Raw genomic sequence first — 10444 nt, forward strand, 5'->3', positions numbered from 1 at the left:
ATACAGACTAAGCCCCGCAATTTCAGGTACTGAGTCTTAAAGTTTTACCTCTTTGTCAATACAAGAAGGTCAATATGTAAAACAAACCTTAGCATAAATTCTCTTCCATCCACTACTTTGACCACTGTGACTCGTGCTGCTTTGTTCCTTGCTCTGCGTAATGCTTAATAATCTGATTAGAGAAATCACATCTGTTGGCTGCAACAGTCATCTCAAAGATCCTAAAATCACAAGATACACCCTGTAATCATGGAACTGGCTAAAAACATATTTCCAAAACAATAAGCAAATTTTAAAATCCCATTTGTATCTGCCACTGTTGTAAATGCATACTGCAGGAAAGCAAACTAAAGTAAAATCAACCATTCAAAATGTGATTTTGACTATGAAAATGGATGTGACATGGAGATCAGAAAAATCCCCTTTTCTTTTTCTAGAGGATTTGTCAGTCTCTCGGTGATTTCCATAGCTGTCATTTTCAGATGTCACCTGCAGCTGCAGACAACTAACGTGACCTTCTCAGATCCTTTCTAATTAGTTAGAAATATTGATTTTCTTTTTTCCAAGAGATTAAGTGTTTTCCTTCTTTCTCTTGGGCTCTAAGCCTTTTTTAGCACAGGCAAAGTCAGGTAGGGTGAAGAGCAGGAGACAGAATCATCAAGATGTACCACATCGAGTCACATATGCACAATTAAATAGGGAAGAAAAATCTTTGTAGTCAAGCCAGTACCTATGAAAGCAGCATTACAGAACTTAACATGTTGGATTTTAAACAGCCAGTGATGGATGCCATGTATTTAAAAGTAGAATTTATCCACTGCACAGACAGGATAAAAGCATTTGTCCTCTGCTAGGGGTAAAGTAATGGTAGCACGTATCCACTCAATAGAGGTCAAGAGCAGCTGAAATACAAATCAATTTTGAAAGTGTAATTAACCCAAGCAGATAGTGTTACTTTCTTCTATCTGCTTTACAAAGACAAAAGAGAAGGTTTTGCATTCGTTTACTTTTGTGTTTATTCCACAAGGCTGATATGTAGCATCTATATGAAAACATAAAGTGTTGTTTCCTATGTGTTGGACTAAAGTCTCTGGGTCAGGAAGTGGTTTTAGTTGCACAAAGCATTGTATACACACATCAAAAAGGCAGCACTTATCTATTTTGAAAGTGTATGATCAAAGCACTTGAAGAGCACTTGCAAAACTACTCAAACAAAACAACTCTAAGGAGTAATAAAACCAACTTTCTGTTAGGTCCATTTCTTCTCTTTAATGCTTTTTGCTATGGTCCCCAGCCAGCACTTTCTACTTCTTGCAATTTATTAGATACTAAGATGGTCTTATTTTACTTTATTTGTGGTGGAGAACCATCTAGAGAAGCTCCCAGTTATCAAAGAGTTTTGACATTTCCCATCTTCCTCTAACCTGTATCTTTCCTTCCCCCCTACTGTTTTCTTCTCCTTAGTTTGGTATCTACTAGCAGACTTCCACTAAATATAATTGCTACTTATGTTTTGGAACGTTGCATTCACCATTAGCATAATCGATGTCTTTCTTCGTATCTTTTCTGGTATCCTAACTTGTGTGCACAGTTTCTTCCTCCTGCTTTTGAGTTCCCCCCTATTCTTTCTCACAGGCTCAGCTATTTACACAGAGGTGTCATCTCACTGCCTAATACAGCATTTTGCCTGTTGTTTTATCTTGTCAAGGCTATGCTTATGAAGATGCCAATTTGGTTTTGTGCCACATTGCCCAGGCTTTTTCCTGCGCAATAGCTGCTAGGAATTCCACAAGTTCTACACCACCTAGGAACTGCCTGTGTGGAGTCAGTCAGTTATTCCACACTGACCTCAGCTGGACAGCACAGATGCAGCTCAGCACCTAAGAAATATGCAGTGTGCTTTAGGAACTTCCTCCCCCACCCGGCACTAAAGAAAGCTCTCACAGAGCAGGATTCCCAGTGATTTTAACTTCAAATCCAAAGGTTTGAGAGCAGGAACATCTTTCTCCCTTATTTATCTCTTTGCAGCCAAACAGGAACTACAATACTGTCACAGGTTGAGTTCAATCTGCTGATGATATTCAATACGATGCTACTATCATAGAGTGAGGGACTGGTGAGAGTAGGCAGTGTTAATCCAGGACAAACACTCAGGGGAAAAAAAAAAAAATATATATCCTTAAAGCTTTCTGCTAATTTCTCTATTTACACTGTAAATTGATTGCTAACATCAAATAATTAATTACAAGACACTGTACTGTGCTAGCTGATTATTGCATATTCCTGAGCAGGTTTTTGGCTTATCTCAAGGTTAGGCAACCAGCACTTAATGCAAGGATTTTTTTTTTCAGCTAAAAGTTTAAAGCATTATCAAGACATTGACTACCTCCGTGTAGTCATTTCCAAACGTTATTTTTAACCTAAATTTACTGACTAGGAAGGAAAATTTATAAATACATGAGGGTAGTGCCTAATATTTGCTATGCTAACAGTTAGAATGATAAAAATCCTCCTGTCAGCCATGGTCTGGGTCTATTTCACACTTTTAGTGGATCTAAACTAAGGGGAAAAAGAAAGAGAGAAAGAGAGAGACCCTTGTAGACTTCCACGTATAATAATCTTATTCTGCAAGAAATAAAAACACTCGATAGGAAGAAAAAGAAAACTACAACCAAAACACACCACCAAACTTTTACTTACTCTGTTTTAAATTTTTATCAGCTAGCGTCTGCTGCTGCACATGCATTACAGTAATTTACTCCTGTTCATAATTCCAAAGGAATCCACACTGCTTTCTTTTTGAGCACACGACGCTTGCGCAGCCCCAAGAGGCGCATTTCAGTTTGACAGCCTCGCTGGAGCAAAGCAGCTACAGGCAGCGTGCCCCATCTCGTGGCTGCGGCTGGGACTACAAACGCAATCATGGCTCTTGCAAGCTCTTGCTTCCAAAAACAAAACCGAAAACGAAACAACCTTGAAAGCAAGAAACATTTTTTTATTAATCACTTGATTTGCTCTCTTCATCTTAGCACTTTGTATGGAAGCCTAAATAGGTCTATCGAGAAAGATCCTGATGCTTCAGAATATAATCAATGATTTTGTCACTTGAGGACACTGGTTAAAGCTTTCTTTAGATGTCACTGATCACAACCTTATCAGGTTCCTGTTTATGACTGTCTACATTGACAGTTTTATCTGCCCTTTTCAGTACCTTATTAATAAAAGGTCAAATCAAAACAAGGAGCTTGGAGTAAACCAGGATCTATACTGGTGAAGTTAAACTCTGACTGCTTGCATTTTAACACCACGATTTTGGAGATGGTGCAACAAACATAGGCTTTCATTCGGATTATATAAAATATGAAGTTACGTGGGGGAAATTGTCTTTCATCTTTGCAACTTTTTATTCCCCTTAAAGCATGCAGTAGAAATAATGGAAATTTGATTCATTCAGTCACAGAATTCCAGCATCAGTGAGATACCATCAACAAAGATCACTCTAAAATAAAAATCAACCTATTCCTACACTGCACCAGCGCCCCAACGTGAACATTTGCCCATTCCAGTGATGCACTTCTGTCATGGGCTGAGCTGCATCTGCTGCTGATAGTCAACACCATGCACCCGTCTTGATAGCTTCAATAGGAAAGTGCTGACTGGAGCAAAGTATCATGGGGCTTGAAGTTCAGATCGTAACAATATGGTTCAGCCGCCGCTTCAAGGATCGGGGCTGCTGGGCAGGGAAGGGAGAGGGGAGGTTGCTGGATTCTGCTGCCGCTGCTTTGTTTTGTTGACCTGTTCTGCCGACTAAGGTAATTGTGTATAGTATCATTTTTATCTCAACTCAGAGGGTTTTTTTTCCTGCTATCTTCCCTCCTGTGTGGAGGACTGGACGGAGGGGGTGGTTGAGGTTTGCAAGAAACGTAGGACAGAGACATCGCAAAACCTTTCCTCCGCCCTTTTCTTTACTTAATGCTTTTGCCTAACACCCGCCAATTACTCTCAATGTCCAAGCTGAGTGTTGTATTAAATAGCCACTGCTGCAATGCACCTCGTGCTGCTTCTGCAAGTTCAAGCTAATACAGACTGATGGGACTGTTCTTGGAACAGCTTACTTTCCACACTACTTTTTAAATGGTTTGAGTAAAACAAATTCCTATCCAAATTAGAAATAAAATTGCTCTATTTAAGGAACTTCAAGGAAGGGATTTACACATGCACATTGAAGCTACCTTATGTATCAATTAACAGACTAGAAAACAGCAAGCCAAGCATAATGCAAGAACAGCTGGACTTCATTCCACCCCCAAGTCTTTCAAGTTGAAGGGATTACTTCACAGCAGGACTAGTACTTCTAGTCTTTACAGACCCTGAATAGTGAGGATCGAGCTTTACTTTGTAGTCTTTTTAAACAGCTATTTCATTTTCCAAGTATCTTTTTATCTGTTCCATAGGAATTCATACTTAAGATTAGTCCCTGTGTGCAGCAGGTGAGTTTCGATGATGGCATACACACTATGGCGCAACACAAAACTTCAGTGCTGCTGCTTTTTCATCTGAAGGCCTATCAATACCACAGAAGTACTGAAGTTTTACATATATACACATGTATTTTTTTTAAGCAGTGCATTTTCAGGAGATCTTGAAGACATAAAAGCTACCAAACCTAGTAAGGCAGCAGCAGATAGTCAAGCCAGCAATTTTAACCATGATATGCATAAGCAAATTAGTAAACACTACAGGAAAGAACCTACAATATGGAAGTTAAAGCAAGATGACACAGCCAGACTGGACATAGCAAGTGGGTTGGTGGTTGGTTTTTAAACAGGCTAAGTATATGATATCTCTTATTTTCATTCATGTCAGGTCCTAAATACAATTCTGCTTCTCTCTAAACAGAAAATAAAAAACCAAACCAACTTGTGATAACTTCATGACTCTTTCACAACAGTACTGCAGAACTAATCTTAGTCCACTGTTGCTACCATGTACTGCAATAGTTGAATAAATATTCAGATAGGAGTTATGGACACAAACATGCAAGTTAAAAGGAATGAAATGCTCCACTTTATTAAGAAACCAAAAATACAAAACTGAAGAGTCCAAGGCTTCATGTACTCAAACACTACTGAAAAAATGGTATCTTAGTTTTGTTCACTAGCAGTACTAATATTGACCAAGATTAATCTCTACAAGGTAGTGTTAAAAGTTGACATTTTCCACCATTTGTGCTGTAATAAGCAAGTTTCAAATTAAGAACTTGGTGCAGTTACAGTAAAGTTTAGATATTTATATAAATGTGGTTTGACAGTATGCTGTTTTGTAGCCAAGAGCTTTTTAGCTCAAACCACAGCTGGTTTCTAATTTGTGAATTTTAGGATGCTTAATTTCATCAGCTCTAGTTCTACTGAATGATGGTCCATGCAAAGATACAGCTTTTAAGTCACCTACCAGACCTAGATGCCATTTGTTTCTGGCTACTGAAAAGAGCTCCATGAAGGCAAAGTGTAGAACATAACAAACAAGAGTTGAGAGACTGCATCTAATGGTAGCATATAGAAGCTGAACTACACACTTCTCTCAAGACCCCTGCAGATCAACATTCCCTTTTGCATGGGAATACTGTTGTAGCCACACTTACCAGTCAAGAGATCACTGCTTTAAATTTTACCTAGCATTACCTGGTTAGTTCAGCTTTCCTCAGATGTTTTAATTTTATGCTTCAGGAAATCAAGGGAAGGTTAACTGTTAGATGTGATTTAGCAAGAGCAGCATAACATGAGAAGCAGGAGAGACAGACAGAATGAGAAATGCAGTAGGCAATCAAGTATTAGCCTCCACTGAAGACACTTTGAAGAGCTTTCCTAACAATGCATGAAAGTTCACTTGCTTAGAGATACTTGAAATACAACTTTATTACCTAAACAAAAAAGAATGGGAATGACAGAAACAAGATTTACCACTTAACACTCTGATGTGACTGCAGCAGTCTTATATTTGAAACTCAAAAGGGGAAGTAATTGCAGTCCAAAAAACAGCTAACTATGCAGGTCCAAAATATGAAGTTTTTGTTTGGTTTTTTCATTTTGTTTTGTTTGTTTTTTTTAAACTGCCACATTCACTCCGAAGCCCATTCATCTCTTTCAGCATCCCAAAGATTAAGCACATGTTCTGTTCAGCTAGATAATAAAGTGGCAAACACGCTGCACCACTGACATCACAGGACAGTTGCCTATAAAACTAGACTTCTGACGCTGGGCTCCAGCTTCATCCCTCACAGGTCATCATCTTCATCTGGCAGTGCAGTGGTTTGAGCAATCTGTAACAAAGAAGTTACACACTTAAGAACTATTCTTCAGTTACTTGTCCCAGGAGTCCACATTATTAACAGGCAATCATTCGACTTGTTTCCTTTCTCACTTACCTGTAAGTCTTGCTCATACTGTGCTGCCAGTGCTGGGTCCATAACAACTTCAGGTGGTGCAAGAGCAGGCATGGCAACAAATTCCAAGTTAGGATCTCCAATAAGCTTTCTAGCAAGCCAGAGGAAAGGCTTCTCAAAGTTGTAGTTACTCTTAGCTGAAATGTCATAGTACTGAAAAAAGGTACAAATTGTACATTGTTTTTAAAAAGGCTCCTTTAACTGCCATTGAGGACATATCATGATTGACATACACATGATCAGCACTACTTCTGTTAGCATTAACTGCAGGACTTGTTTATGCTCTCAGAAACGTTACAATCTAAATGTCTAGAAACTTTGTTTCAAACAGGCAGAACTGGTAACTCAAAAGCCATCCAATCTGATCAAAGACAGAACCTTCAGGAGGCAACAGTGCACCTATTCTTTTCCTGCGACTTGACCTGATTTAGTCTCACTTGAAGTCATCTAATGACACCCTGAGCAGTTAAAAGTCAAATGCAGACAAACTGTATGAACTTATTATAGCTTCTGCTCATGATCAGTGATGGTCATTAATCTCACTCTCCCCCCGTCCCTGAATTATGTTTAAACTGCCAACAAGATATAAATTGTCACTACAGTCAGTAATTCAAAGGCAGAAGACCCGTACAACCCAACTGCAGTCAGATGCAACAAATCTGATTCCTACCAATTCACCAATTCCAACATACCTGGAGATTCTTCTTCCTGTGGAAGACAATGGATTTTGCTTTGACTTTTCTGTCCTTAATATCCACTTTGTTGCCACACAAGACTATAGGGATGTTTTCACATACTCGTACCAGATCTCTGTGCCAATTAGGTACATTCTTGTAAGTAACTCTTGATGTTACATCAAACATTATGATGGCACATTGAGCTGCAAGGAAATAGTGAAGTGTTACATCAAGAGAGTAAGCACTCACTTGCTAATTAGATGAGACAGAAATTTCACATCAGACTGAAGCACCTCAATCTGGCCCATGACCAGGTCATCTCACATTTTTATGGCTCAGTCTCAAAACATCAGCTAGTTTTATCAATGCTATCTGTATGAGTAACATGGTGTTAAGAATATGTAAGCATTAGAGATGTCAACTTCAATTCACACAAATATTTGACAGAAATTAGTCAGACATCCTAGTAAGGCTTTCAGGTAGGCTGAGAGCTTGCCATCCACATCTCAGGATGCCCTTGTCCAGAAATGTCAAATTCTAGTAATCCTTAGCAAAATTCTACAGATATGCAGGTGACTGAAGTGCACACAGAATACAGATTAGCCAAGCAGAAGGGATACTATTGGTATTGTTTCAGAAAGACAACTACACTCTAGCATCAAAGTACAACTCCATCATTCTAAGTCTTGTAGTTTGTGCGTTCCAAGTCCTTGCCTCAGAACAGTACACTAATAGTGGTGTACTAACTGAAGCACATGCTTTCACCTTTTAACTACTGAATTTCTACCAACAGTATCCTGACATTTAAGATACAGCATTCATTCATACTGAAGCCTGCAACAGCATATTGAAACAATGTTAGAATATTCCTACATCAGCATACATTGTCTAGCAAAGGACTGACAAGAAGAACTTGAAGACCCAGAAACCAGCTCATCACTGCAAGCCACACTAACAGCGCTTGAAGTAGCCAGCATGAACAAAAGGTCTGAACTGTAAAAGGCAGAGAGTATTTCCACATATACACACATCTTACCTTGGATGTAATAGCCATCTCGCAGGCCACCAAACTTCTCTTGACCAGCTGTGTCCCATACATTAAATTTAATAGGACCTCTGTTGGTATGGAACACCAGAGGATGAACTTCAACACCCAGCGTTGCTAGAGTAGCAAGAAAGCAGCGGTGTAGTTAGTAAGTCATGAATTGCATTTCTAGTTGCCATGTATCAGAACTCAAATGCTTCAAGACATACCTACATACTTCTTTTCAAATTCACCGGTCAAATGGCGCTTTACAAATGTTGTTTTACCAGTGCCACCATCACCAACCAGAACAAGCTGTGGACAAAGACAAAAAGTCAGAGCAACACACTTCTGGAGACATTTATTGGTTATTAAAATGTAAATATTATTACTATAGATTTTGATCCTGTAAAATGTCACAAACAAGAGACTGAATTCCCCACAAAGCAACTCACTGTACTAGGATCCAAATTGTTTAAGTCTGTCACACTTCAACACAAGTTAAGCTAATCTAGTTTCTGTAGGTGGAAACTACAATGCACTGTGAATATGGTTCTACTAAAGTGTGACTGAATTAAGAATACTTGGGATTTTCAACATGAATGATCATATTTACACAAAAGCTTATTTAAGCACCTACATCACTGCACCCCGCTATACTCTTATAACTAAGAAACTACATATAAAACCTCCTCATGCTCCGACTCAAACTACTGCACTACTAACAATAGGAATACTTTAGCCAAGTATGGTAACAAACACAAGTAACAACCTTTCAATCAAAGGGTGTCAAGGACTTATGGCTGTTAAGAAAACCAAAAACCCACATCACCACAACATTTTCTTCCCTAAACAATTAATGCACAATAGAAAACAGACTGTTCTAAATCACTTTACTTTTGGCTACAAACTTATGTTTAAAAAAATCATTATATAGGCAAGGCACCACTAAAATTTATTATGCTAAACTACAAATAGCATCAGACTGACATGGTGCAACTAAACATTTTGGTACACGTTACATGCAATACTGTAATGAACTCAACGCACTGGAAAGACCAGCACTTCAAAACCAAACCTACCATCCACGTTGGCGTTCTAGAGTCACTCGGACCACTTTTCGAACGAAAAAAAAAAAAAAGAGACCCAAACCCCACTGAACCACTCCCTTACCTTAAACTGCACTTGAGGGTCTCCTTGGGCGGCCATGCTGGGTCTGCAGGGGAAATGGAAGCATGTGAGCTCACAGCGTGCGAGCCGATTCAAGGCCCGGCCGGAAGGGGCCGGGCACCGTTTTCAGTTCCCAAACCGCCTCCTTGGGCGCGCGTAGCGCCCGCGCTAGCCCTCCCCGCCGGCGGCGGCCGAGGCCCAGGCCCAGCCCTCGCCGCACTCCCCCTCCCCCGTTCCTGCCCAGCGTGGAAACGCGTGGTCCCGGGTCCATTCATGGGGCAGGAAGCATCTCCACGTCTCCCCACATGCGGCGGGAGTGCGCGCAGTAATGGCGGCGGCCCCTCCCCGCCCACTCCCGAAGCCCCAGTAACGGCAGGCTGCCGCCACCGCACCCCTTTGACTTTCGGGCTCGCAAAAGGATAACGAGCGGCGGCCTCCGAAGGACACATCAGCGAAGGCTGCGACCTGCCTCGTTCCACAGAAAGTGCTCCCCAACCCGCCCAGAATCCATACCCCATCCTCACAAAAATGCACCTTCTAGTAGAGAAAGCCCAGAGCGAGTCCCCTGGGGACGCCAACCGAAGACTATCTCCCGGGCGGGCGTCAGCCTCTCCCCAGCCCCCCCCGACAGGCCCAACTCGTTCTCCCCGCCATGAGCCACCATGACTGAGCAGCGCGCGCGCGCCTCCTCCCCTCCCCCCGCGGGCTCGGGCCACTGGAGGCCCCACTCCGCTGCCCCGGGATGCCGCCCGCCCTTTCATCCGGGACGGAGCACAGCAGAGTTCCCACCCTTCTGCCTCTCCAGTTGCGAGGGGGGAGGGGAGAAAGGCCGCCATACGAGTAGAATACTGCAGCTATAACGCTAACTCGGGCCCAGCCTCACTGCAACCCAACCCACCTCCTGCCCCCACTCCTTAGGCAGTAGCTAACGGTGACCGCCATGCCCACCGCTCACGCTTTTTAAAGCGGCCACGTTTCCCCTACGCCCGTTCCCAGAAGGAAGCGGAGGCCGTCCCGGGCCGTTACCTTTGCCAAGGCTTCTCTCCGCGTCGCTCCCCTCAGTGACTGGGCGCTGGGAAGATGGCGGAAGCGCGGTTCAAATACCCGGAGAGCGACGCCGCGCGGCCACAG

General features: G+C 41.8%; 1 protein-coding gene across 1 annotated transcript; it reads right to left on the reverse strand.

The window, feature by feature from the left end:
* Positions 1-5044: 5044 nt before the first annotated feature.
* Positions 5045-10444, reverse strand: RAN (RAN, member RAS oncogene family). Its single transcript, XM_064168725.1, has 7 exons — positions 10340-10444; positions 9317-9359; positions 8374-8458; positions 8156-8281; positions 7135-7322; positions 6425-6595; positions 5045-6319 (listed from the first exon to the last, which is right to left on the reverse strand). The coding sequence occupies exons 2-7, from the start codon at positions 9350-9352 to the stop codon at positions 6275-6277; spliced, it is 651 nt and encodes a 216-aa protein (XP_064024795.1). The 5' UTR covers positions 9353-9359; positions 10340-10444; the 3' UTR covers positions 5045-6274.

This window comes from Pogoniulus pusillus, chromosome 30 (assembly GCF_015220805.1).
Source record: "Pogoniulus pusillus isolate bPogPus1 chromosome 30, bPogPus1.pri, whole genome shotgun sequence".
In the NCBI taxonomy this organism is placed as follows: Eukaryota; Metazoa; Chordata; class Aves; order Piciformes; family Lybiidae; genus Pogoniulus; species Pogoniulus pusillus.

Bases quoted from the DNA above. Each gene is read 5' to 3' on its own strand.
- RAN (XM_064168725.1), bottom strand. From the start codon at position 9,352: ATGGCCGCCCAAGGAGACCCTCAAGTGCAGTTTAAG. The intron at 6,596-7,134 runs GTATGTTGGAAT...ACCTTTTTTCAG, and splicing joins ACAGGAAGAAGAATCTCCAG to TACTATGACATTTCAGCTAA. The intron at 6,320-6,424 runs GTAAGTGAGAAA...TCTTTGTTACAG, and splicing joins AGTATGAGCAAGACTTACAG to ATTGCTCAAACCACTGCACT.